The sequence below is a fragment of the Phoenix dactylifera genome, chromosome 3, assembly GCF_051530095.1.
Source record: "Phoenix dactylifera cultivar Ajwa chromosome 3, Ajwa_hap1_PhDact_Kaust_v1.1, whole genome shotgun sequence".
Taxonomy (NCBI): Eukaryota; Viridiplantae; Streptophyta; class Magnoliopsida; order Arecales; family Arecaceae; genus Phoenix; species Phoenix dactylifera.
The window spans coordinates 10,958,400-10,984,713 of NC_143192.1; the positions used below are offsets into that span (position 1 = coordinate 10,958,400).

General features: G+C 37.8%; 1 protein-coding gene across 2 annotated transcripts; it reads left to right on the forward strand.

The window, feature by feature from the left end:
- Window positions 1-453: 453 nt before the first annotated feature.
- Window positions 454-11,656, forward strand: LOC103714802 (CDT1-like protein a, chloroplastic). Of its 2 annotated transcripts, none has more exons than XM_017844660.5 (8): window positions 454-680; window positions 1,892-2,285; window positions 2,369-2,488; window positions 2,564-2,792; window positions 6,591-7,274; window positions 9,651-9,852; window positions 9,946-10,036; window positions 11,364-11,656. In XM_017844660.5, the coding sequence occupies exons 2-8, from the start codon at window positions 1,903-1,905 to the stop codon at window positions 11,419-11,421; spliced, it is 1,767 nt and encodes a 588-aa protein (XP_017700149.4). In that variant the 5' UTR covers window positions 454-680; window positions 1,892-1,902; the 3' UTR covers window positions 11,422-11,656. The 2 variants fall into 2 exon arrangements, with proteins under 2 accessions (XP_017700149.4, XP_008800440.4); XM_008802218.6 differs by having other exon boundaries at window positions 1,900-2,285.
- Window positions 11,657-26,314: the final 14,658 nt, after the last annotated feature.

The window sequence follows — 26,314 nt, forward strand, 5'->3', positions numbered from 1 at the left end:
TGAAAAATGAGAAAAAAGCTTTCCTATGAAAATAAGATTACCACATTTTATAAAAAAAGAAAGATCATATGGGACATTGGAAAGTAACTTTTCCATAAGTTATAAATTAAGTTTTTTTAAAAAATATATTCTTAAGTTTTTAGATAGATTGAGGTAGAATCTTTCTCTATATTTAGAGCATAACAAATATTTTACATAATTTTTTCAAAATAAATAGATGCTTAATCAAATATAAGCCGATGTATCAATTTTTTTTGTTAATCAAATATGTTAAAATTATTTTTGCAAGCATTATACATATCGGCATAGGTTTTCTAAAAAAAGTATTTTACTGATGCGTGCAGGATGGGGAAAAGATTTTGAAAAAAATAGTGAGGGGTATTATGGTCTTTCGCCCTCATCACTTATTTCGAACGGCTATTTTTTCCCTCCTCCGTCGCTTTATTGGTCCTCGTTCGCACTCTTCGCTGTCCCAAACCCTTCGAGGAGAGCACACCCATTTCTCCCCTCAACGCCCAAATCTGGTACCCTTCTCGATCCGCACCTCCTCCGGTCACGCCCCCTATTCCCGATCTCCAAAGAAGCCCCGACGCCGTCTTCTACGATCCAGCTCTCCCTCCCATTCGATTTTGGACCTCCGATTCTCTAACCCTAAACCCTAATTCTCTGCAAGAATCCAGGTTTGCTTCCTCGATCTCTGTCATCTTCTTCTATTCGTTTGTACTAGTTTAAATCAGCATTCTTGGTTGAAGATAAACAAGTTACCTGTTACCTAGAATCTGAACCTTTTTCTCCCTACGCATTAGCTCTTGTAAGCTCTGTGATGCTGAGGACGTGTTAATATATATTTTTAAATTTTTTTGGAAAAATTATAATATATCTTCCGGAGAATGAAGCTTGAAACTGGATCTTTGGTTGGATGCTTAAGCTTCATGGATCAGTTTGTGATTAGAATTCGTGTTTTTTTTTTGTGCGTTTCATGTGAATGTTCTAAAGCACATTACATGATTTCACCACTTGCATTGGCAGTAAGCTTCGATTTTACATGCTTGGTTCTTTTGTGATACCTAGTATTGTTTTAAAGCTATCGATGGACATAAGCCACCGGACTTCTATTTGTAAGGTGGATGCAACCCTATAGCTGTGTCTCTGTGGAATTAAGAGGCATTCAGACCCTTCCGAGAGAAGATCTACATAATTTGTAATATGACAATTTTAAGAATTTACATGACTTACCAAAGAAAATTGGAATGAGGGGAGGCATGATAGGCCGGAAGAGAGAAATGGATAGTGACAATGGTGCTGTGTTGTATATCATTTATGTGTTCATCTATATAGATGTCTGCATATGGCTCATGCCTATGTATGAATTAAATCAAAGTATTCTATAGGTGCTCTCTCTCTCTCTCTTTCTCTCTCTTTGGATAAAGGAGAAGAAAGTGCACTACAAGTTCTCAAAGCAAACTTTGATTGTAAACTCCATTTTATTCTCTGTCATATAAATCTGGTCATCTTTGGTCTTTTGGCAGTTGTTATCAATTGTCTTGTTTGGAGTCAGTATGTTGTTATCATTAAAAACATAGTTTATGAGTAAAAACAATTTTAGTAGTTACAAAGAAAAAGTTATTTGAAAGGAAGTGGAAGCAAGGAATATGAGCTTGCAAGCTGCTGTACATTTCTTAAACAAATGTGTTTTTCATCTACTTGCAATTTGCTCTGTCTCTGTGTTCTCTAATTAATCTTTAAAAGTTTGGACTGCTTTATGCACAGAATTTGCATGTGTGGAATTTCTCCCAGATTTCACTTTCACATTTATCTGGATAATCTTTTCACTGACCTCCCTTCTGACAATTTCAAGCTTAACTTTAGCAACATTGCTTTTGCTTTCAAGTTTCGCAGCTTATGGAGGATAACAATTGCGAGAAGCAAACTCCTATTCAATTCAAGTGTAAAAAGATACTTCCTGGAGTAAGCTCAAATGAGTCGAGTTCTGCAGCTATACAGATTGTGAATGCCGACAAGAATGAAGATCATGTCAGTATCTTTGCATCTCCAACACCTGAGAAACCTGAATGGGGTAGCAAGTCAGAAGTCATTACTTCTTTTGCCAGGAAAAAACTTGTTGGGAGTTTCCAGGATGAAGATGTCATTGGTCAATCAGCCGTCAGTCATGAAAGCACTCGCTTGATCAGTGATGAAGATTCATTGGTTTCAAATTTCTCTGAACACAGCACTCATGTGCTCAGCACATTGCTCAAAGATAAATCAGTTGAACTTCCAGACAAGTGCGCTGCATATTTTTGTCATCCTTTTATTTTATGTTCCCTATCATTAAAATCACTTTCTTATTTTCTTTTTTTTTTGGCAGATATAAGGCATTGGTCGACCTTTTTAATCGAATGGAGAGTTCTATAAGGTTGCTTCACCTACGGAAGAAACTACCAACTTTCCAGAACATTCGGACTCAGGTGGAGGTATTAACAAAAAGGTACATACACCCACCATGATGCTACAATTATTAGGGGAAAAAAGTTTCAACCTTGAAATGGGTCTTGTTTTCCAGGAAATTCTTCTGCAGGCATCTTGCGCAAATGAAATATGTGTTTCCTGAAGCCATTCAGATAGAGAAGATACTAATACATGATGAGAAAAGTTTATGTATGAATCCAGATATGAAGATTACTCTGTTATTGGATGTTGTAGAATGTACACATCCTGAACAGTCCATATCGAAGGCTTTATGCCAAGCTTTTCATGAAAGACTGTTAGATTTCTTCAATACACATCCTGAGGTACCACCTTTTGGTTCTTTCTTTTATGTATACTTTTTTTTTTCTTGGAATGAAAATGTGGAATTTGAGACTTTTTTCCACATGGTGTGTAATATGATTTCATTCTCAACTATGACCGATGGCCTGAACTTTGGCAATTGTCGTGTAAAGGTAAATATGCCTTGCTTTTTTTTTTCATGAAAATGGAAATATTGGACTATATAATTGGATTATTTTGGTGATGAATAATGAAAGATAATCACTAAAACTAGAGTGATGGCAGTTTATTTTCTGGATTTTATTTAATTGAAAGAAGCATGGGCTAACTGTATAGCAAATAAGATATGGTGGATACTTTTGCTAGCATCAAATACTTACAAGGGAGTGGTGCCATTTCCAATAGCAAGAAATATTGCCAAGGTATGGAGTATGAGAAGAAGAAATCAATTGTTGATGTTAAGGTGCCATATATGCATGTTGCTGTTAGCTGATCAGACTATATTGAAGTAGAAATTATTCTTGAATGAGAAGTATGGCAAAGGATAATTTAGATTAACAACTTTAATTAGATGATTCATGTTTCTAATTCCCTTTTGTACTAATCAAGACAGTAGATCATCTACTAATTACTATAGTTTATTTTAGTTTGATCTTCAAGACTTGATAGAAACCTACTACTCCAAGTTAATGTGAATTTGTTATCACCAAGTGGAGTAGAATGATAATTTCCCTTCTAATTATTTGAACTTGTTAATAATTATGTTATAGTTTATTTGATGTGCTTGCTACTTTGTCATCACATATGGGAGTGGGTGGTCATCTGATGTTAGCGAAGGTGGTAATCTTCTATAAATTTAGCTATATGATTATTTCTCATAGTGGCATCATACTAACATTAGAGCTTTTCTAATTTGTGTCACAATATGGAATAATCTTGTGTCTGTTTGCAACCTCCATCAAATATTTTATCAGATTACTGGATAGTCTGGTGTCCTATTATTGGCTTTGACAACGTTCTCACTGATGTTGGTGAAAATTCAACCAAGCATAGTTTATTGGAATCTGGTGAAACCATAGAAACTTTCTTGCCTCGATGGTTTTCCACTTGAACTTTTTGATAATTGGATCAATGTTGAAATCAGAATAATCAAATTTTTTGATATCTTTGGTAGATTATGTTTGAATGCATTATTTTTCTTCATTTAGGATATGTACGTCATCATTTAGAATGGGCTGAAGTGTGTATGGTTATCTTTTGAGATTGAAGGGCTTCTGGATATATTAGGGTTTCATTGTTGATTAAAACGCTTGGACAACTCCTCAGTAGCTTAATTGATCTAGATTGATCCTACAATCAACCATCAAACGACTCCCTTTTTAGTGTCATACTCATGATTCTCTAAGTTACCATTACTTTTAAGGTTTAAGACTCGACTTCTAAGCATATTTCAACATAGATTAGGATGTTTTCATTGGTGTTATAAATACAAAAATGTCAGAAATATTAATAAAAGGCTGATAAATATGGAAAAAATAAATAAAACAGCATTATCTTTATGGAGGCATTCTTTTGTTGAAGTAACAGTTGCCTACATCATTGCTATTAAATATGCTTTATATTGGCAACGCATATGATTATAATTGAGAATAATGGAAGCACAGGTGCTTCAAATCACATGCCTGGCCCCATATCGTATCTATATCGGATTCTTATACTTCTCAAATACATGCCTTGATACTTTTTAAAATTTAAAGAGCACTTTGGATACTTCTAGGATACACTTAGATACTTCTGCAATACCTGCAAAAATGAGGAGGATCAATTTTATAGTGTATTGTTATTAATATTAAAATATAAATATGGATTATGGCCAGCGGAATGATAACCACTAATGAATTTGTAAAAAATCATGCTATCATATAAATTTGGATTATGTTATTTTAATAACCTACTATGCTTTATTGGTGCTTTTTTTTTATGTACATACATATGTATTTGTATATGTATGTTTGCATCTATATATCTAAGATAGATACGTACATGCATGCTTACATATTTGTGTATATACGTATATATAATATCTTTCTATTAATGTATCCTCTGCTGCATCGTATCCTACTTTTTTAAGATTTGCCATATTAGTTATCGATAGTGTCATATCTGTATTCCATATCCATTTTCATGCTTCATAGTTGAGAATTAAACCTCAAAATTGTGTGTAGAAACACAGAACTATAGATAGATGCGGGAGCAATGAGTAAGTCATAATACTACCATATATTATATCTTGTTTCATTTTATATGTTTTTGTTTAATGCATTTGCAAATTTTGTTCAAAACAGGGTGAAACCTGGTCATGTCAACATGTTATCCTGTTCTGATTAGTAGGCTATAAAACCTGCATATTTTGAGTGTTGTGCATAATTTTGGCCTAATTTCAAGTTAAATGTTGTTTAATATAAATATATAATTCCCCAAGCTTCTAATCTTGTTATGGCCAACCTAAGCATGCTATAACTTCTGATAGTGGATATTGAGCATGTTAATGCGAGTTTTAATCATGTATAGCCCATTATAATGCATGCATGCTCATTTTTAAGAAAACAATTATATGGGCCGAATTAATGGGCTGTATCATAACTTAAAAGAAATAGGAAAGAACACCTCTTATATGTACTTATGACAAAGATGAAGAAGAAAGTTGAGCATAAAGTACCTTAAAAGCGTACTACCTGAGGACATTCTATAAGATTTGTCATCTTGGTATCAAGTCCCGTACATATGCTACCCTATTACTACGTTGGTATATCTGGTACGGAGGCCAGTTCGACATACTGAGTGTTGATACGCTCCCTATAGTACCGACACTGAACCATTATGATATGGTACGTTCCGTACCGTCTGGTTCGGTACGGTATGGCGTACCTTGTTCTATACTATATTGACTTTGCCCTAAGCTTTCATCAATTCATTAAGAAATTCAGATCTTGATGCCTAAGAGGTAGTTGCGCTACAAACATTTTTTTGATAATTGCATGATAATAAATGTCTCTACGTGTGTGCCTCCGCGCATAGATACACACATATAGAGGTAGACTAGGCTCCAGTTGAGTGGCTTAGAAGCTAGATCCAGTTAGATGAAATCGAGAAAGGCGGCCGGGGGGTGGGGGCGCTGAAAAATGAAGATCTGAACCATTGGAGGATGTGATTTACTTCCTTCTGCCTACACACTAAAAATCATGCATTTTTGAATATGCATACAAGGCTTGTTACATTCTATTTTTTCATGGAAATGATAGTTGCATGAAGCAAACTCAGTGTGACTTCCAATGAATTGTATACTAAAATGAAGCAAATAAATTGGTTTTTGAGTCATAATTGGATGGATGTACAAGAGGACACTGTCAGGTGTACTACTTCTGGGCTTAAATTTGGTTTTGAGTCAAGCTAACTATGAAATCTGTTTTTCTAGGATTCATGAAAATTGATTTTCTTCTGCCAATAGCTGAAAAATTTTATACTAAAAGTTGTGTATAGGATATTGAATTCCAAATGTAAAACAGTATTTTGCAGCAGTGTCATTTGGGGTGCTTGATTGAATTTTTGCTGTGGGATTTCCATTAGTAAATTCCATTTCATTGTTTCCAGTATTTTGCATTCGGAAATGGGTGATGATATAGTGGCTTTTTTTATTTACAATGCACTTGATAAGGCTGCAAATTTAGCCTCTGCATTTTCTGCACTTGGGATGTTCATTCTACTAATGTGAATATCTCTAGAAAGTTCTTATTCTATATTTTTGGTTCTGGTGATAACAGGGTACTGAAATCCCAGAAGCCATGCTGCCAGAGCCATTCAATCCTACTACAAACCCTAGTTTATTTCTTAAAAAGTTGTCTGATGAATCATCCAGTGAATTACCACGAACAACTTTTGTTGACCTGGAGCTATTATCAAGTGCTTCTCATTTTCCTTCATCTTTCCAACGGCAGTTTTCCCAGAAAGTTATTATGCCAGAAACACAAAGAAGTCAACTACTTTCTGCCACAGAATCAATGGAATCTATAAGCAGTGACGATAAAGCAAGAGGAAACAGGGGGAGTCCTCAGAAACAGGAGAGATCTTCTTCTGTTTTAACTCTTAAGGCTTCTGCAGAAGGGATCTCAACTCCAAATCGCTATATGGTTTCTCATCATTCTGAGAGCACTCCAGCAAAAGCTAACTCAAGCTTAGATAATGTGATGACAGAAACTCCAGCACAGCAGACGCCTAAAAGACCAATGCCCACGCCACATGACAAGATGTTTATTGGGAATGAAAAAACAGCTTCTGAATTTAGGTTCACCAGTTCAGCTCGTAGGTCATTGATCTACTCACCTTCAAAAACTGAAGGAAGTATGATAACTCCAGTTGTCTCTATGGCTGAACAGAACAAAACCATGCAATATTCTTCCCATCAAGCTGGAAAAGAAATTAGTGAATCCCTCATCAACCCATGTGTGGTATGTATTTTTTAGCCAATTACTTATATATCTCAATACAAAAGAGTGAATTGCAAATGACTTACATGATGAAAGTATGGCCAGTAGCTGTGATGATGCTGTTGTTTCCCCCATAAAATTTTGTAAGATAAAAGCTCCTGACTTAATTTCCTTGAGTTCTTTTGTAATTTTGATATAATTATGTTAGTAATTTCAACTAACTGCTCAATATCCTAATAATTGGTGTTTATTTAACTTTAAAACATGTCATGCAGCTTACAAATTTCAGTAGGAAGCTGAAAACTTCATGTGTAGAAGAATAAAGTAAAAGAAAATATAAGCAATATAAGCTGCTGATACCTATTTTCTTGTATCAAATTTTCTCTGAACTTCTGCTTCCAGCTCGAAGCTTTATCAGTCAGGAATTTGCGCTATACCTCTTATAATGATTGAATTTTATGACATATATGTCCTTTTTAAAGACTTAATATTGTAGGTTCCATCGTCAAACTATCGTAGATTTCTGTACTTGTAAGAAACTTTTTCTTGACTGACCTTTTCTTCCACCTCTGTTTCTCTTATATATAATTGAAGTGAAGTCTTCTTATTTTGGTGCTCTCAAAAGCCATCCAAAACTGTTGCAGAAAACGCATCATTATAGCTAATAACAGAAAGGTGTCAGATCAAGTGTGCGAAGGATAGTGTTTAAAAGGATTAGGAAGTATGGAAGGGTTAGATTTGGTGAGTCTTGATGCGGTTTTTGGCATCTCATGTTCAGTGATCAGATGGCTATTTTTCATTCAACTCAAATTCTGCTTTTACCTATCTTGCTTACTATTTCGTGCCCTTTTTTTGGAACTCATCTCAACATCAATTTAACCAGTTTAGGCTTATAAATCTCTGCCTAGAATCTTGTCACTCGAAAGATTCTTTTTGTTATTTCTATCTCATGAGACATTGAAGTGTTGTTCCATATGCCCAAAGAAAGTATATCAAAGTTTAGGTATTGCATATCATGCCCGCACGGGTCAACAGTAGAATAGGCAACTTCTGCAGCATTTTGGAGAGAATTAACACACATGAGCATTGCATCTGTGATTGAGTGTTGAAAGTATTTACCGATACCATTTTGACACTTGACAATGGGACCTCAGGATTTATAAACAAACCTGTCACTGATGTTTAGCAGATATGCGCAGATAAATTAAGAAACCATTTTGTTTTTTATAGACTAGACTATATTGATTAGCTTTATATCATAATAGACATGTTATTCCTATCTTCAGAAGTTCAGATACATAGTTGATTTTTATAAATAGATTGCATGATGAATTTCTCAGACATGAATTGATAACATCATTAAAAGGATAAAAAGTAACATATATTTGCTACTCCAGATCAAATTCAGAAGTTCTTCGAGTGAAATTTGGCCAGATTCAGAATTTGCAAAAATGCTAAAAATTTGCCAAAAGTTTGGAAATAGCATGGACAACTAAAAAGTAGAAAAATAACAAATAAAGAATATAATATTATTGGAATAGTATGTAATTATATACACGAAGAGAAGCTTCTGATAGGAAAGAACAATAAATAATAGCGGAAATGAAACATCATTTAATAACTCATGAATAAACCCTTGAGTAATTTGTAGATGAATAATTCTTATTTGCTTTTTAGTTATGGAGAATCGTTTAGATAATCATTTGGCTGAGAAAAATTGAAAGAGAATCGAGAGTTTTACAATAAATTGGAAGATATTATTTCCATAGCAATTAATAAGAAGTAAATTCTATTAAATGTACAATTGAGGAAGTTGGTAGATAGGTAATATCTCTTGTATTGATATGTAGCTTTACATATGACTTTGTCTAATGCATTGATGGGAAAAGCATTATTGACTTGTTTAGTTTGATAAATATTTGTTCATAATATCATAAAGTATGCCGGTCCATGCTATTATGGTGAGGCACCAGGGTTTTAGACTAGGTTTTGAGTAACCTAAATAACACCTTCGAGCTAACTTTTTTGGGTTAGTTGCTAAGTTATTACAAATGGTATTAGAGCAAACCTGGTCTATGGCTCATGTGGATTAGGGGATACTCCTATAAAGCCCTTTTGGGATTGACTATGGGTTGATTGTGGTGTTTATGACTGGATTTAGATTCTTGGCTTAGCGAGGATGGCAAGGCTTAAACGGATGAGGGTAGTGTGTGAGGCTCATGTGGGTGTGTATTTTGTCCCACATTGGTTAGGCACTAGATAGATATTAGGCACATATATAGGGCCAATGAATCCAAATAATATCTTTTGATTAGACTTTTCATGTGAGGTCCTGGGTCGTTACAAATATAGTTTTTTATCTTTGACATAATGAACTAATTCTCTATATATCCACAGGTACATGATGTTGGACCTAGCACTATGGAAGATCATGAGGTGAATCAAATGGGAAGAAGGAAGCGCCAAGAAATGCTAGCTTGTTTACCAGATATATTTGACACAATTTGTATCATTTCTCGATCCACCGACTGTTCTTTAATCACGAAACAGGAGCTTGTGCACAAGATACTCTCTAATAATTTAGAGATCGAGGAGACAAGTAAATTTACTTGCAATTCCTTTACAACAATTTATTGTATCTATATTAAGTTTTTTTTATGTGCGGTGATAATTTGCCATTTTCACGTGGCAGGAGAAGTGGAAGAGCAGTTGGAATTATTAGAAGAGCTGGTTCCAGATTGGATTCGTAAGAAGGCTGTATATAGTGGGGATTTTCTTTATTGGCAAGTATCCATAACTTCAGTAGAGCGAGCACTTTATTTCTTAGGATCCAGTTATTGTATTCCTTAGCCATCTAAACTCCAATTCAGTCAATTTATATATGACTACTTGCTGCACAATTCAATACCTGATTTTTTTTTTCCGGCATGATGGTATAACTGGAAATAGGGAAGTTGACAAGTGTTCTGTAAATAGCAATGTTAAGAACAGTGCCTCCAGAACAATGTTTTTACTGCTGGCACTGAAATACATTGTCAACCAACTCTTTTTCCATACCTAGTTAGTTTCACTCCATTATTTTAGCAGTTTTAGCAATGATAGTACAAACTAGATCAATATGATATGAACCATGGTTTGTTGTACTGGCCCGAACTGAGTGGTACGGGACGTATCGTATCGGTTCGGTACCAATATCCGATACGGACGGTATATCGATATCGGTATGCCGAAGAGGCCCTGTACCATACCGTACTGATATGGTGTTAGTGTGGCACCGATACATAGTCCGGTATTGAAACGGCAAACCTTAATTTGAACCAGGGTCTAACGAATCGGCCCGTACCAGCTCGTGTCGGTCCGTATTTGTCGGTTTGGACTGGTCCGGCCTGTAACTGGTATGCCAGAGCAGTGGAAACCGGTACGGGCCGGTTCTGTGCCGGAGACGAAGAAGACGAAGAGAAGGAGAAAGAGCGCAGGGAAGAGAGGGAGGGAGGAGACCTGTGGCCGCCATCGGAGAGCTGCAGAGGGGCGGTGGAGGCCGGAGGAGCGGGGGAACCCGCGGAGGCGCGGCAAAGGCCGAGGCTGCGGCTGCGGCTTTTTAATTTGGGAATTTTAAGTGAAGTCGGTAAATCCTTCACCGACTTCACTTAAATATTTTCAAATTTTTAATTCGGGGGTTTTTAAGTAAAGTCGACACCTAAGGGAAGAAAGAGAGGCAGCCTCGGCCTCCACCACGCCCCCACGGGTTCCTTCGCCCCCCTGCGAGCTCTATCGCCCGCTCGGTCTTCGCCACCCCTCCGCGGCTCTTCGATGGCGGCTATAGGTCTCCTGCCTCTCTTTCTTTCCCACGCTCTCTCTCGTTCTCTTTTTTTCCCCGGCTTCGGCGAGGAAGAACTGGCCGGTTCGTACCGGCCTGTTCCGCTACGAACCAGAACAGTACCGGTCCGGTAGGTGACCGGTACAGCTACCGGTACCGATACGGCGAATCTTGATTTGAACCATTCTTATTTGTGTTGTCTTTGCTATATACTCTTTTACAAAAATTGTTTGCTTAATGGAAACCTATTTTCTGTACTGTGGTTGAAATCATCTTTTGGCATCTTTTTGCAGTATTAAACAAACATCTGATCCAAAATCAGTCCGTGCAAGGCTGGTTGAAGCCGTGTGAGATTATTTATCACAGATATGGTATTTAGTTCCATATCGTGATTCATCGAACCTTGAGATATTGAGGGAACGACTTCCGGTTTGTATTAATTTCTCAACTGTTAATCTGCTGATTATTGGTATGTAATTTGTTCTTCCAAGCTCTTTCTGAACGGGCATTTTTTTTTAGCGGATGATATTTTAAATCTTACGTGGTAATGAGTAAATCAACATACATGTCTTTTCTCTGTTGTTTATACCATTATGGAAGTAGTAATGTGATGTTAATTTTATGTTCTTTTCGATGCTTGCTGATTTAGATCATTGCGGAAGTAGCTGATATGATTGTGGCTTTGCTTGGACTGATTTTTATGCATGAGCTATTGAGCATAATCAATTGTTTAGTTCAAGGTTCATCAAAACTAACGAACGAGGTTCGTTATTTTGTCAGGACGGGAACCTTGACTTATGGTATCTTGAAAAATTAAAATATTATCCAATCTAACACGAGCATTGACTTAATAATCCTGTAAACATTTTTTGATTCAAGTTAGTCATAAGATACTTGTTTATTATTGGATAATATGTTTTATTTTATTGCAAACGCCTTGCCACCTTGCAAGAACTGCTGTCTCCACTCTCTTGTTCAGTTCATGCCAGTAAAAAGGGAAAAATACCACAAGTGGGAGCGCAATTATCAAACACATTCTGATCATGGTTTCCCATGCATGCTATCGCATGCATCCACGCTGGTGGTGATGGTTGATTTTAACATCACACTGATTGGCAGTAAATTTTAAGGTGGGTTATAGACCATCGGATTAGATCTGCAAAATGCCTTGTCAACCATCTCAACACGGCAAGAACTCTTGCATTCTGATTCATTAGTACTTGGTTGTGTCATATTTTTTTTTTCCTCCAAATTTTTATTCCTTTAACTTCTTCCAGCATAACATTTTTCTTTGTAATATTTTCTGTAAACTTTGATGATTCTGACGTCAATTTATTGAAGATTCAATTTTTCAGTCATGAAAAAAAATATGACCTCAATTTATTAGAAAGGGAAAACAAAAACAAACAAACAAAAGAGAGGGCATCATTAGTTTTAAGCAAATTCTCTACAACATTGAAGAAAAAAAGTGAAACTTTTATTAACTTTTCATGAACTTCTATATGGGTATGACATCAACTGCATGAGTACAAAGATTTACGTTATGGTCAAATATGAATATCATAGTCAAGTTTATGGGAGTGGACGGCTGGAATTTTTGGGTTGAATCCTGCAGTAACCACATAATAAATAACAGGACGTTTCTAGCATCGTGGTCTGGTTTCCTAAGGTTGAACCTACACCTAATAGTGTGTTTATTGGATATCAGTAATCATATGATTTTATGCTGTTTTCAGGTATTCCTGGTGGCGTTTTCTCAAAGTTTATGAACCTATTGAAGTTATAGTTATACCTTTCAAAATAGTCAGAATATTTCGACAATCTTTAGTTGCCAGGATACTGTTGAGTTGCCAGTTTAGTGTATGGAGAAGCTCTTTTGCTCCCTTAGGTCTCATCTAGCCATGAAGGTCTCAGTTCTCATTTGAATTCAAGTGACATGCAGGTCAATTGAGCAGATTATTGAATAAGGATGTACAGTTGGCTGGGCTGGCCGATGGCCAGCTTAACAAGCCATCCTTCTAATGCGTTGGTTTGGGTGCCAGCTTGTAGAAAGAATGCTGCCTGCCTTGAATTAGGATCTTGGGTAAGCAGAAGTCAGCTTGATATCTTATGGGGCCTAGCCCAAATATTATAACATAGGCATGAGTGCTATGTAAGGGTATATGAAAGTTTGGACCAAACCAAGTTTAGTGCACTGAAGATGGACTTTTATGTAGCATTTTAAATTCTGCAAGTCCAATAGGTGGATTTGTCTTCGGCACAGATACAGATTGGACGAAAACTGAGCCGGGCTGGGTCGGGTTTCTATCAAGTCTGGACCCGGCCTAGAAAGAACAATAGCTGCTTCGGGCTAGAAGTAAGAGCATATGAAAGTTTGCAACAAACAAATTTAATTTCATACGGATAAACTTCAGGGAGCATGATAATTCCTAGGGATGCCAATCAGATCGGGTCGGGTTGAATACTAGTCGAATAGGTTAAAAATATTTTTCTCTATCAAACTTGGATAATCCACATTATCTTCTTAGATTTTAGATTTCACTTTCTTCTTGCAACCTCATCATTGAGAGTCTTTGCTGTTGGCATCGTCTTTGACTCATTCAAGAAATCCCATTCATTTTGTCATATCAAATATGATTGAACAATAGCTTTCCAAATTATAACATGTATTGTTCAACTTATGGAGAGAAGCGGTAGTAGCAAAAGCAGCTATGTTGATATTAGTGAGATCAGGCATATTGAACTCATTGAGAGGGAGTAGCATCAGTTATGATGATTCACCTCTTGAATAACTAAAATCAGAGTCCACACACTTGCACCACTGCACAGTGAATTACTGGAAGCTCTTTAACTACGCTGAGCTACGAACACACAAACCACTAATAATTAAGTCGTTGCTCTAAAAACCGTGTTCCGAATAAATCTGATCGAAGTCACAAATTGCTCAACCACTCTCCAACCTTACTCTGATACCATGTAGAAAGGCATGCTACACGGAGTAGATCGACTGTGCCGGCTCAAGATCTAAAACAAGCACCAAACAAAAAACAGAAAAGAGATACTAAAAGAAAAATAATTAAGAAAGAGAAAAAACATTTAATTAGAAAGAATGAGCTATGCAAAAAAGGCTCTTTCTCACTCCATACCAAGAAGGACAGCTCTCACTCTCTCCTCTCTCTTTTCTCACAGGAGACATCAAGGGTCTTATTCAAATTCAACACCTGCAAAGATAAGAGTTATCACTACCAAAGGATAATGATAATTATCATCCACTAAAAGATAAAATTTATCACTACTAAAGGATAAGTATTCTAGTAGAATAGGAATAGAATCTTAGCATAAGAAGGATAAGCAATGATTCTCAATACAAGGAACCTAAATAATATCTTCTGGTTAGCCTTTATGGGTGCTGGGTTGTGACAAATGATATCAGAGAAGATTTGCCTATGACCTATGTGGACTAGGGGACACTACAACACGAATATATTCGAATTGACTACGAGCCGATCGTGGTGTTTGTGATTGGATTTGAATGGATTTGGATTTTTAACCTGACGAGAATGCCAAGGCTTAAATAGAAAAAGTATGTGAGGACCTGTGCGGACGTGTGTTTAGTCCCACATGGGTTATTTGCTGGATAGATCTTAGGTATTTATACAGAATCAAGGAACTCAAATAATATCTTTCAGCTAGCTTTTTTTGGATGAGATCTTGGATTATTACGATGTGCATGTTGAATATTTCATGCATACTATGCAATTGTGACTTATGGCTAAGACTATAATAGCCAAACAAATGTTAAGCTATAAAGAATACCAAATTGGATGAGTTAATGAAGTAACCAAGTATTGGATAGCAACAAATCTCACATCAACACAATTACAACTGCTCTTCTTACCATTCTAGCTCTAGAAAAGAATAAATACATAAAGGCCGGTTTCAGTAGCTCATTAGGATTGGGACTAAATTATCTACTAGATTTGTGAACTGAAAAATTTATTTAAGAGCAGCCTATGTCAATCTAACACCCTTCCAGCCTGTATCCTATGAGAAGAAGAAAAAGATCTTTGTGGATCCTTTTTATCTTCCTATAGATTGGAATTTAAGCTGGAATTTCAACGAGCCCTTAGAAGATGCAGATGGAGTAGACCAACGGGCCCGATTCCTGCAGGATATTCCATATCCAAACAAACTTTAAATAAAAAGCCAAAACTATTTTGATTGATACCTATCATGCCCTCGACCCGAGATCGCGAGTCGGGGGTCGTGGCAACTCTGCACACTCATAGGGAACTCTCCCCACGAGAATGCAAGGCATCTCATCATGATATCAAAAATCAGACGACGAAAATAATTTAATTAATAACACTCAAATTCTAATTAAATTACAAAATTAAAAGTCTTACAAAACTAATAATATTTCAAAATCTTGCATCAACTTTAAAATAAAATCTAGTCTAAATAAAGATGTCAAAATGTCGTCTCTAATCGCTCTTCCATGATAAATCTCCAAGTCGAGCTAATTCTTTGGATCTGTAAAAATAGTCAAAAATCATATAATGAGCTAGACAATTGAGTAAGTAATGAACACTTTAGCTATATAAATCAAGCAATACGATAATAATAATTTACTGAAATTAAGCATGCAAAATATATCGATTCAAAACTAAATTGATATGCTATCAATCACTTGAAATTTCAAATCTTGTTCCATAAATCAATTATCTTTCAAATAATCAAGTTCATCTCATTAGCCATAGATTATGACCACATTTATACCCTATGGCTGGGCTAGAAATATGAGCTCATTAAAGTGCCAACATATCACCTCCACTGGTAAGGTGTTGATAAGCCAACATTAACTCCCATTGGTAGGGTCGATATGCCAACGTATAACCTCCACTGGCAGTATGTTGATATGGCAATATATAACTTACACTGGTAGGGTGTCGATATATTAGTGATAACCCTTACTAGCAGGGTGTCGATGTGCCAGCAAATAAATCCTATTGGCAGGGTGTCAACATGTCAACGAATAACCTTCACTGGCAGGGTGTCGATATATAGTCTGGCTGTGAGTCCAATTTCATTTTGAAGAAATCTTATTTTCACATATTTAGTGTTCCAAATCGTAAGATACATAAATTTATACAACATCGAAATCAATCGAACATAATCCATATCGAAATCTAAATATGATACAAATGGTTCAATAGAGATCGAAGGTGGCCAAATCTAATAGTATCTAGAAGGGGCCAAGATGGGGGACGATATGCCACCCGTCGAACATGGATCAAGGCCCTTCACCAAGATTGATTCAGAATCACGAAGAGAAGTATCTGCTAGGTCTATCATCTCTAGAGAGAGTAGAGTGAGAAAGTCTAGTAGAGATAAAATTCAGTAAAGAGAGAATCAAGGGAGAGAAAAGATGGAGAAGAGAGAAAAAAGAGAGCGAAAAAGCTTCTCTCTAACTAAAGATGAGAAGGGGGGGAGGTGGCTGCAAGTGGTGCCTAGGATCGGGGACCCATGGTTGGCCAACGGGTGGCCGACGTCGGTTGCTGCCGCATAAACTATTAAAAATAGGAGTTTCAATCCTGTAAATCATGGAATTGAGGTGTCCTGACTGCCAGAACTCTGGCCAAGGCTACAAGCCACTATGAAGGAATGGAGGGAGGCCTTAGTGACAAGAGCCGATGGTGGAACCTGCCGAAATTAGAAAGAAAAAAAAAAGCTTGCTTTTCGAAAATAGGAGAAACAGGGGCTTGTACCGTTCTCAGCCAAATTCCAGTGATCACTGATAAAATCGAGCTTCCAAGGGTCACAAAAGAGGGAGAAGAAGGTAGATCTAAAGTTGTTGAGTTCTTACTTGGCTTTCGGGAATGGTGGGCCACGGCGGTGGCATTGACACGTGTTGCCCAGATAGACAACCCAAGAGGGGAGGGGTGAATTGGGTCTTAAAATAATTATAGCAATTAAAAGGTTTGTGAATAACTAATTAATGCTTTTTGCAAGTGGATTAATTAGATGCTATGTGCAGTGTATGAAATGAAAGTAAGAGACAACAAGACAATCACAAATACAAGAAAATTTATAGTGGTTCGGAGCTAACCCTTGCTCCTACGTCCACTCCCCAAGCCTCACTTGGGAATTCACTATAATCCCTCGGATTACAGCTGGTTGTTTTACAAGCTCACAACCTAACTTGTTGTTTTACGAGATCACAACGAACTCGGTCGGTTTTTCCAGGCTCACCGACTAGAACCACCCGATTGTTTTTTCGGGATCACAATCAAACCCTTACACGTTGGTTTCAACCTAGGCTCACCAACAAACTTTTACACCCTTGATTCAATCCCCTGATTGAATCAAGTAAGGAACAAATGGATTGAAAAACAAACAGAAAAATACAGCTTCTAAACAAGCAGATATTCAGCGATATAAATAAGAGAAAAGTTAAGAGCCCTCAAACGAATTTATGAAGATGTAGAGGAGGGCTTCTCGAACTCGGGGTCTCCTCTTGAATGTCTTGAAGACTTAAAGACTGAAGGAGACTTCTTTAATGCTGGGAAGAGTTGGTTGGATGGAGTTAATGACCCCTCTTCCTTCTTTTCCTTTGAAATCCTTTGGTAGATGAAGATTTCTTGTTTTTTTTGAATGGAATGTCGCTTCTCTACCTTGCTACAGTTCTATATGGCTATTTAAGCCATTCCCCACGGAAACTAGCCGTTAGACACAATCTTCTAGCCGTTCTGCACATTCTGCACATCCTGACAATGTTTCCGTTGGGATCAGAGTCGACTCGCGCGATCTGGAGTCGACTCGGCTGCAGCAGGAGTCGACTCATGCTTTTCTGGAGTCGGCTCGGCAACTGTTCCGAATTTGAATTAAAGTGCTCTTCTCGACTGGGAGTCGACTCGACTTAACCCGGAGTCGACTCCCCAAAGTCTGGAGCTGACCTGGCACTTTTGGAGTCGACTCATTCCAAGGAATCCATAGATGTATTCTTCAACTTTGCTCACTTGAGTCGACTCGGAAATTCTGGGAGTCGACTCGGCGCTCAGAGTCCGAACTCCCGATCTTCTGTCTTTTGACTCGTGCCGTCCTGGAGTCGACTCGAACTGTTTCGGAGTTGACTCGGCTCTCAGTATCCGAAAAACAGTCTTCTGTCTTTTTGGGGTAGCACTGTCTTAGAGTCGACTCGAACTGTCTTGGAGTCGACTCGCCTCTCAGAGACGAAAATACTGTCTTCTGTCTTTTTGGGGTCGCGCTGTCTTGGAGTCGACTCGGACTTTGCGGGAGTCGACTCGGCTCTCAGTGTCCGAAAGTTGCTCTCTGACTTTTGCCTTGTATCACACTGGGAGTCGACTCTCGCTTCCTTTGGAGTCGACCTGCCAACCATCGGAGTCGACTCGAGTTCCTCAGGAGTCGACTCGGCTCTCAGGGTCCAAAATAACTTCTCTGTCTTTCTGTCTGTAACTCCCTCGAGTCGACTCGTACTACCCTGGAGTCGACTCGGCAGTATCGGAGTCGACTCGCGTTCTTCAGGAGTCGACTCGTTGACAGGTTTTGAGTTGGATCTTTCTGTTCGTCTGTCTGTTCTCAGTCGGAGTCGACTCGAGCCTGTGCTAGTGCTTCTGATACGCTTGGAGTCGACTCGTAATCTCCCGGAGTCGACTCAAGTCTCAGACTTTTGGTTCAAATTGACTTCTTAACTTATCCAAAATGTCTTGAACCAAATCTAGAGACACTTAACCATAAATTTACAAGAATTTCACTGAAACACTAGATTGAATTCATTAGTAAACATAAGATATACTCAAATGCTTTGAGCTCATCAAAATCAAATAGGGTTATAATCAATCACTCCACAATCTCTCCCTTTTTGATGATGACAAAACATTGAGTATATGTAAAGTGAATTGCTCAACAAACAAGGAGATTTATAGTAAAATTTTAAAATGAATTCAAGTGTCTAGTTATTTTAATTTATCCAAAACTGAAAGGTGTGAAACAGTAAATTTTGAAGTTAAAGCTCCCCCTTTCATTTGGAATTATATAAGCCTTCATGTCATGCAATCAATTGTTTGGCTTATATATATTTAATGAGTTTGCTTTCTTAAAAATTCAGATTCTCCCCCTCAACACATGCATTCAACTTTGTTTTGATTCTCTGAAATTTCTTTTAGTGTATTGAAGCTTTTGAACTTAAATTTTCGGTTTTTAGAGGGAAAATCTGCCAATTTGTTCTTGAGTATGATTCAACTAATCTCCGAATATCCCTTGAATAGATTCTGGAGATTACTCCGTTAGGAGCCCCAACAGAGAGATAATGAGCCTCGAGGTATCGAATCCACTAAGAGCAAATTATTGTGTGTTTTAAAAGTTTGCTTTTTATTGATTTTCATTGATTCCCTTTACATGTCTATTCAATATATTTTCTCTCCCTTTTTGTCATCATAGCAAAAAGGAAGAAAGCACATCACACAAGCAATTAGAGATTAAATTTGCACAGTATTGAAGAAAATTGTCTACTCATTGTATTGATTGTATATGTAGGTACACTTGTAGATACAAAGAGTAAAGCAGTAAGTATATGTCAAAATGAAAAAGCAAGCTAGGGCTTCTTTGAGGAGGATGTAGCTCCCTTGCTCAGTCTTGATTGTTCCATAAGTAGACTGACCCCATCTGTGACGTTCCCTAGCTGCGTGATGATCGCCGAGGTGGCCCTACTGTGGATCGAGGAGAGCTCAGTCAGACTCTCCTGAAGGGTATCCAACTTGGAGATCAACACATTCGCTAGACGCTCGGCCCCCTGACTCTGGCTGCCCAAGTCGTGTCGGATGTCATCTCATATCTTTCTTGTGTTGCTTGTGACATCACTCATATTTGAGAACTGGGCTTGTATAAGGCTTCTGACGTTGTAAATCTCTTCCCTCAGATGAGCCGTCATCTCGGTCACGGCTGACAATGAGGGAACCAATGCAGAAGAGGGGGCAGTGGCTGGACCTCGGAGCTCCCTCAGTAGGTCGTCCCGAAGATCCCGCACGATCTCCTGCCGCAGCTCCCGGAGCTGCTCAGGAGAGATCCGGACCTCTAGTGGCTGAGTAGGAGGTGCTGAAGAGGAGGGTCCGGCTGAAGTGGATAGTGCTGAGGTGGAGGGATAGGTGGGAAAGTCAGAATCATGATCAGGGCTGGGGGAGTGTCGAGTAGTAGGTGTGGAAGAGGATGATTTCCTGACCCAGACTCCCTCAACCTTATCAAATCCCATCCTGTGAAAGGTTCTCTCACCCATGCGATCTGTGTATCGCAATGCGCGAGAGGGTTCCCCCTCAGGAATGGGGACCTCGGACTCCCTAAAAATCAGGGTATACAACATCCCATATGGAAGGGTGAGCCTAGGTTTGTCTAGTGGCTCACATAGGTATTTGTAGATCAGCTTAGGAAAGTTAATTGGGGTATCTTGGAGAATATAGTACATTAGGGCTAGGTCCCTCTCGGATACAAAGTCAAAGCGGCTGGTCTTGGGAAAGAGGGTCCTAGATATAATACTCAGGAGGAGCCGCATTTCAACTGAAAGCTGACTAGCGGACACCTCATCTAGTGGGGACTGGGGTGGACTCCCTAATATGGCCGTAAAGGCCTCAGTCCTATCGGCCGGGTGAGTGGGAAACACCCCTACTTGGGGAAGATGTAGGATTTGTGCTATAAAATCCTCTGAAATGAATAAAGGGACACCGGCTACGGTTCCCTGTATCCCACCATTACCCCTAGAAACTGTCCCATAAAACTCCCTAACTAGCCCCGGGTAAGTAGGGAGATCCAGGGAGCAAAGCAACTCTAATCCTTGGGCCCTCAACCTATGCCCTATTGTGAAGCCTTCCCGGGAGAGATAGTCGAAGTTGACATATCTCCCGGTGGAGACCGCCTTCCCGGCGCACGGACGCGAGGGAACCGGCCTCGGCGGGGAAGGAACCGGAGGTTGTGGCCTCACGGGTTCATTCCGAGCCTTGGACCGTCGCTCGGCGCCGCTCGCAGATTGAGGCCTCTTCCGGCTCGGAACAACTACCTTACGAGGCATAGTAGACCTAGAGAGGGGGAAAAGTCCTAATGGTCGGAAGAAGCTCGACGGAAAAGCCCTAATGGAGGTCGGAGGCGAGGTCAGAGACGGCTCTAGGGTTTGTGAACAGTGGAGGCGGTGAATAGAAGTGTTGATTAAACGCTTCGATTAGGGTTAAAATATCGGATTCCCGACCGCGAGTCGACTCCAGTAAGTCGCGAGTCGACTCGACCTCGAGTCGGCTCCAAAATATGCGCGAGTCGACTACCCATATGTTTCCATCGACCTCGAGTCGACTTCCATTTGTGTGCGAGTCGACTCCCCCTCATGAGCCGACTCTGAAACGTATCCGAGTCGACTCGAACTCTGGCACGCACCTAAAAATCATGCTATTTTCGTGCCAAACAAGGGATAATCACTAAGTTTATGATCTGATTTGATAATCATCGATGAGGGACTCTATATTTAACACAACCTAATTATCAAAATCAATGAACTAGAAGAGAACATCACTAGGATGGATCAATCACTCCTAATCCTCTCCTAAGCACACTAAATCTCTCTTCACTTAAGGGTTTTGTAAAGATGTCAGCTAGTTGATCATCAGTGCAAATAAATTGAAGTGTAACATCACCATTCAGTACATGATCTCTTATGAAGTGATGTCTTATTTCAATGTGTTTGGTTCTTGAGTGCTGAATTGGATTCTTAGTTAAGTTAATAGCACTTGTATTGTCACAATTAATGGGAATTTTATCTTGTTTAATTCCATAATCTTCCAGTTATTGTTTGATCCACATGATTTGAGCACAACAACTCCCGGCAGCAACATATTCAGCTTCAGCAGTAGATAATGCAACCGAGTTTTATTTCTTGCTAAACCATGAGATTAAATTTTCTCCTAAGAATTGACATGACCCGCTGGTGCTTTTTCTATCAAGTTTACAACCAGCAAAGTCTGAATCTGTGTATCCTATTAAGTTCAGGCTAGATTCTTTAGAATACCATAAACTTATATTTTTTGTTCCTATTAGGTATTTAAAGATTCTCTTGACTGCAATTAGATGAGATTCCTTAGGATTAGACTGATATCTAGCACACATGCATACACTAAACATGATATCAGGTCTACTTGCAGTGAGATACAATAAAGATCCTATCATACCTCTATACATCTTTTGATCTACAGATTTACCTGATTCATCTTGGTCTAGTTTGCATGATGAGCTCATGGGTGTGCTGATTGACTTGTTTCCCTCCATATCAAACTTCTTAAGCATCTCCTTGATGTATGTAGCTTGATTGATGAAGATCCCTTCTTCAGATTGTTTGATTTGAAGCCCGAGGAAATAGTTCAGCTCTCCCATCATGCTCATTTCAAACTCACTCTGCATCAAGTCAGCAAATTCTTCGCAGAGGCGATTGTTAGTAGCACCAAAAATAATATCATCAACATAAATCTGCACTACTAACATTTCTTTGTTTTTCTTCTTTAAAAACAGTGTTGTATCTACATTTCCCCTAGAGAACTCATGATTTAGTAGAAATTTGCTAAGTCTTTCATACCATGCTGTAGGTGCTTGTTTCAAACCATAAAGTGCTTTGTTCAATTTATACACATTATTAGGATATTGATGATTTTCAAAACCAAGAGGTTGTTCTACATACACCTCCTCATTAATATACCCATTCAAAAATGCACTTTTTACATCCATTTGAAATAATTTGAAATCCTTAAAGCATGCGAATGCTAGTAATAATCTAATTGCCTCAAGTCTAGCTACAGGAGCAAAGGTTTCATCAAAATCTATACATTCTTCTTGATTATAGCCCTTTGCTACTAGTCTAGCCTTATTCCTAATTACAATTCCATTTTCATCAAGTTTATTTTTATATATCCATTTGGTACCTATAATTGAATATTCAGAGGGTCGTTCAACTAGGTTCCATACCTTGTTTCTAGTAAATTGGTTTAGTTCTTCTTGCATTGCATTTATCCAATTTACATCTTTTTCAGCTTCTTCTATGTGTTTGGGTTCAAAATGTGAGACAAAAGCTAGATGATTATTTAAGTTCCTAAGAGATGCTCTAGTCCTAACAGGTTGAGATGGATCATCTAAAATTAATTCCTTAGGATGCCCATGAGCATACCTCCAAGCCTTAGTCAGCCCATAATCCACAATAGCCTCTTGGCTTGATGATGCATTTCCAATTAATTTTTGTTCATCTTCTTGTAATGTCATCTCATCAATCTTTTTTTCAAGAATTTCAGCATCATCATCAAGATCAACTCTCTTGCTATAAAAGATATCACTAGAATCATCAAAAACAACATGTATAGATTCTTCAATAACAAGGGTTCTTTTATTAAAAACTCTATAGGCTTTACTAGTTGTAAAATACCCCAAAAATATATCCTCATCAGATTTAGAGTCAAATTTACCAAGATTATCTTTTCCATTATTATGAACAAAACACCTACATCCAAAGACATGAAAATAGTTTACTTTTGGTTTTCTATTTTTCCAAAGTTCATAAGGTGTTTTCTTTATAATGGGTCTCAATAAAACTCTATTTAATATATGACATGAGGTATTAATGGCTTCTCCCCAAAAGTACTTAGGGAGGTTACTTTCACATAGCATGGTTCTAGCCATTTCCTCTAGGGTTCTATTTTTTCTTTCTACAACTCCATTTTGTTGTAGTGTTCTAGGTGCAGAAAAATTATGAGTTATTCCCTTTTTATTGCAAAATTCATCAAATAGATGATTTTCAAATTCCGTTCCATGATCACTTCTAATAGCTATGACTGAAGTATTTCTAGCATTTGTTACTTCCTTATGAAATTTCTTAAATACTGAAAATGCTTGATCTTTATGAGCTAAGAACATGACCCAAGTATATCTAGAAAAATCATCTACAATAACTAGACCATATTTATTTCCACCTAGACTTGTGGTTCTAGTTGGTCCGAATAGATCCATGTGTAGTAGTTCTAGAGGTCTAGAGGTAGAGACACAATTTATGGATTTAAATGAGTTCCTTGATTGTTTGCCATATTGACAAGCTTCACATATTTTATTCTTCTCAAACTTTAGTTTTGGCAAACCTATCACGGAATCTCTTTTAACTAGTTTTGATATTGTGTCCATACTTGCATTACCCAACTTGCGGTGCCATAACCAACTAGCATCATTATCCTTAGTTTCATTAACAACTAAACATGGGTTATGTTTGGCAAGATCCTCAAGGTCTACTACATATACATTCCCACGTCTTATTCTTTTAAAAACTAAACTGTTGTCATTTGAGTTGATTATGATGCATAAAGATGGTTTGAACAAAACATCAAAACCTCTATCACACAATTGACTAATGCTAAGTAGATTATGCTTAAGACCATCAACATATCTAACATTATCAATAAAGGTTGAAGGGGTGATTTGTACTTTACCTATACCAATGATGTGACCTTGGTTATTGTCTCCAAATGTCACAGCACCTCCCTTCTTAGGCTCAAGGGTGAAGAATTGGTCTTTGTCACCCGTCATGTGTCTTGAGCAGCCACTATCCAAGTACTAACAATTTTTGTCGACCTTGGCTGCAAGACACTCCTACACAAGCAAATCATACAATTTTAGGTACCCAAGTTTTCTTGGGTCCTTCATGGTTAGTAATGTTGGTTCCTTTTAGAATCCAAACCCTTTTAATTTTTCTATTAGTTTTTCTTTTCTATAATCACACACATTTGCTTTATGTCCTAATGTTCCACAGCAAAAACATGTTATTTTCTTAGTTTTGCTTTTCCCTGCTTTTACAAAGAAATTACTAAAGAGCTTTTGCTTATTTTTAGGTTTATACCCTAAACCAGCTCTATTGAACACAGCTCATTGACTATTAAGTATTATTTCTAATTTTTCTGAGCTATATGTAAATTTTTCTACAAAAGGCTTGTACTTTTCAAGTTCTAGTGCCAATTTTTGTTTTTCTATTTTTAGTCCATTTAGATCTTTTGTGAGACTCTCTTTTATGATTTGTTTATTATTTTTAAGTTCTAATATTTCTTTGGTTAGTCTTTCGTTATTTTTAATTAAGGCATTAGTCTTTTGAATTAACATTTGGTTGCTTGTCTTAAGTTCTGAATTTTCTTTAATGATAACATCTTTATCCTTAATTAATGTATCGTACTTATGGAGGTGAGTTTGGTTAGTTAGTTTCAACTCTTTGTTCTTAAGGTTTATTGTCTTATACTCGTCCATTAATTCATTGAAAGCATCATATAATTCATCAAAGGTAAAGTCTAAATGTGTTTCGGATGTTACCTCATTGTCGTTAGCCATAAAACATATGTTGGCCTTTTCTTCTTGTTCCTCATCCGATGATGATGATGATGTATCGGAGTCCGATAGGGTGGAGACGAGGACTTTCTTTTTCTTGTACTTGCTCCCCTTCTTCAGCAAAGGACACTCAGCTCTGAAATGCCCCGGCTTCTTACACTCATAACATCCGATCCCCTCATTTTTCCTTTCCTTACCTTTATCCTTGTGATAGGAGCTTAAGGGGCCTCTCCTTTGATGAGAGGACTTCTTCCGGTTGATGAATCTACGGAATTTTCTTACAAAGAGAGCCTCATCATCATGTCCCTCATTGTCTTCCTCTTCACTGCTACTGTTGCAAGACAAATCTTTGTTAGTGGAAACAGATTTTAGTGCTATTACCTTTTTCTTGTGAGAGGACTCTTCTTCATTGTGTTGTTTCATTGTTAGCTCATGCATCATGATGGATCCAAGTAGCTCCTCGAGTGGCAGCTTGTTTAAGTCCTTGGCTTCTTGGATTGCCGTCACCTTGGCTTCCCATGACCTTGGTAGACAACGAAGAATCTTCCTGACAAGCTCACTGTTAGTATAATTTTTGCCAAGGCTTTTTAGGCCATTGACAATGTCAGTAAATCTAGTGAACATGCAAGTGATTATTTCATTAGAATCCATTTTAAATAATTCATACTTATGAACTAATATATTTATTTTGGATTCTTTTACTTGATTTGTGCCCTCGTGGGTCACTTCAAGTCTATCCCAAATCTCTTTCGCAGAAATGCAAATAGAGACTCTATTGAATTCATTTCTATCTAAAGCACAATAAAGCACATTCATGGCTTTGGCATTTAGTTGTGCCTTCCTTATGTCA

Coding starts and splice junctions, on each gene's coding strand:
- LOC103714802 (XM_017844660.5), top strand. CDS start 1,903: ATGGAGGATAACAATTGCGAGAAGCAAACTCCTATTCAATTCAAGTGT. Junction 2,286..2,368: donor TCAGTTGAACTTCCAGACAA/GTGCGCTGCATA, acceptor TTTTTTTGGCAG/ATATAAGGCATTGGTCGACC. Junction 7,275..9,650: donor CCCTCATCAACCCATGTGTG/GTATGTATTTTT, acceptor ATATATCCACAG/GTACATGATGTTGGACCTAG.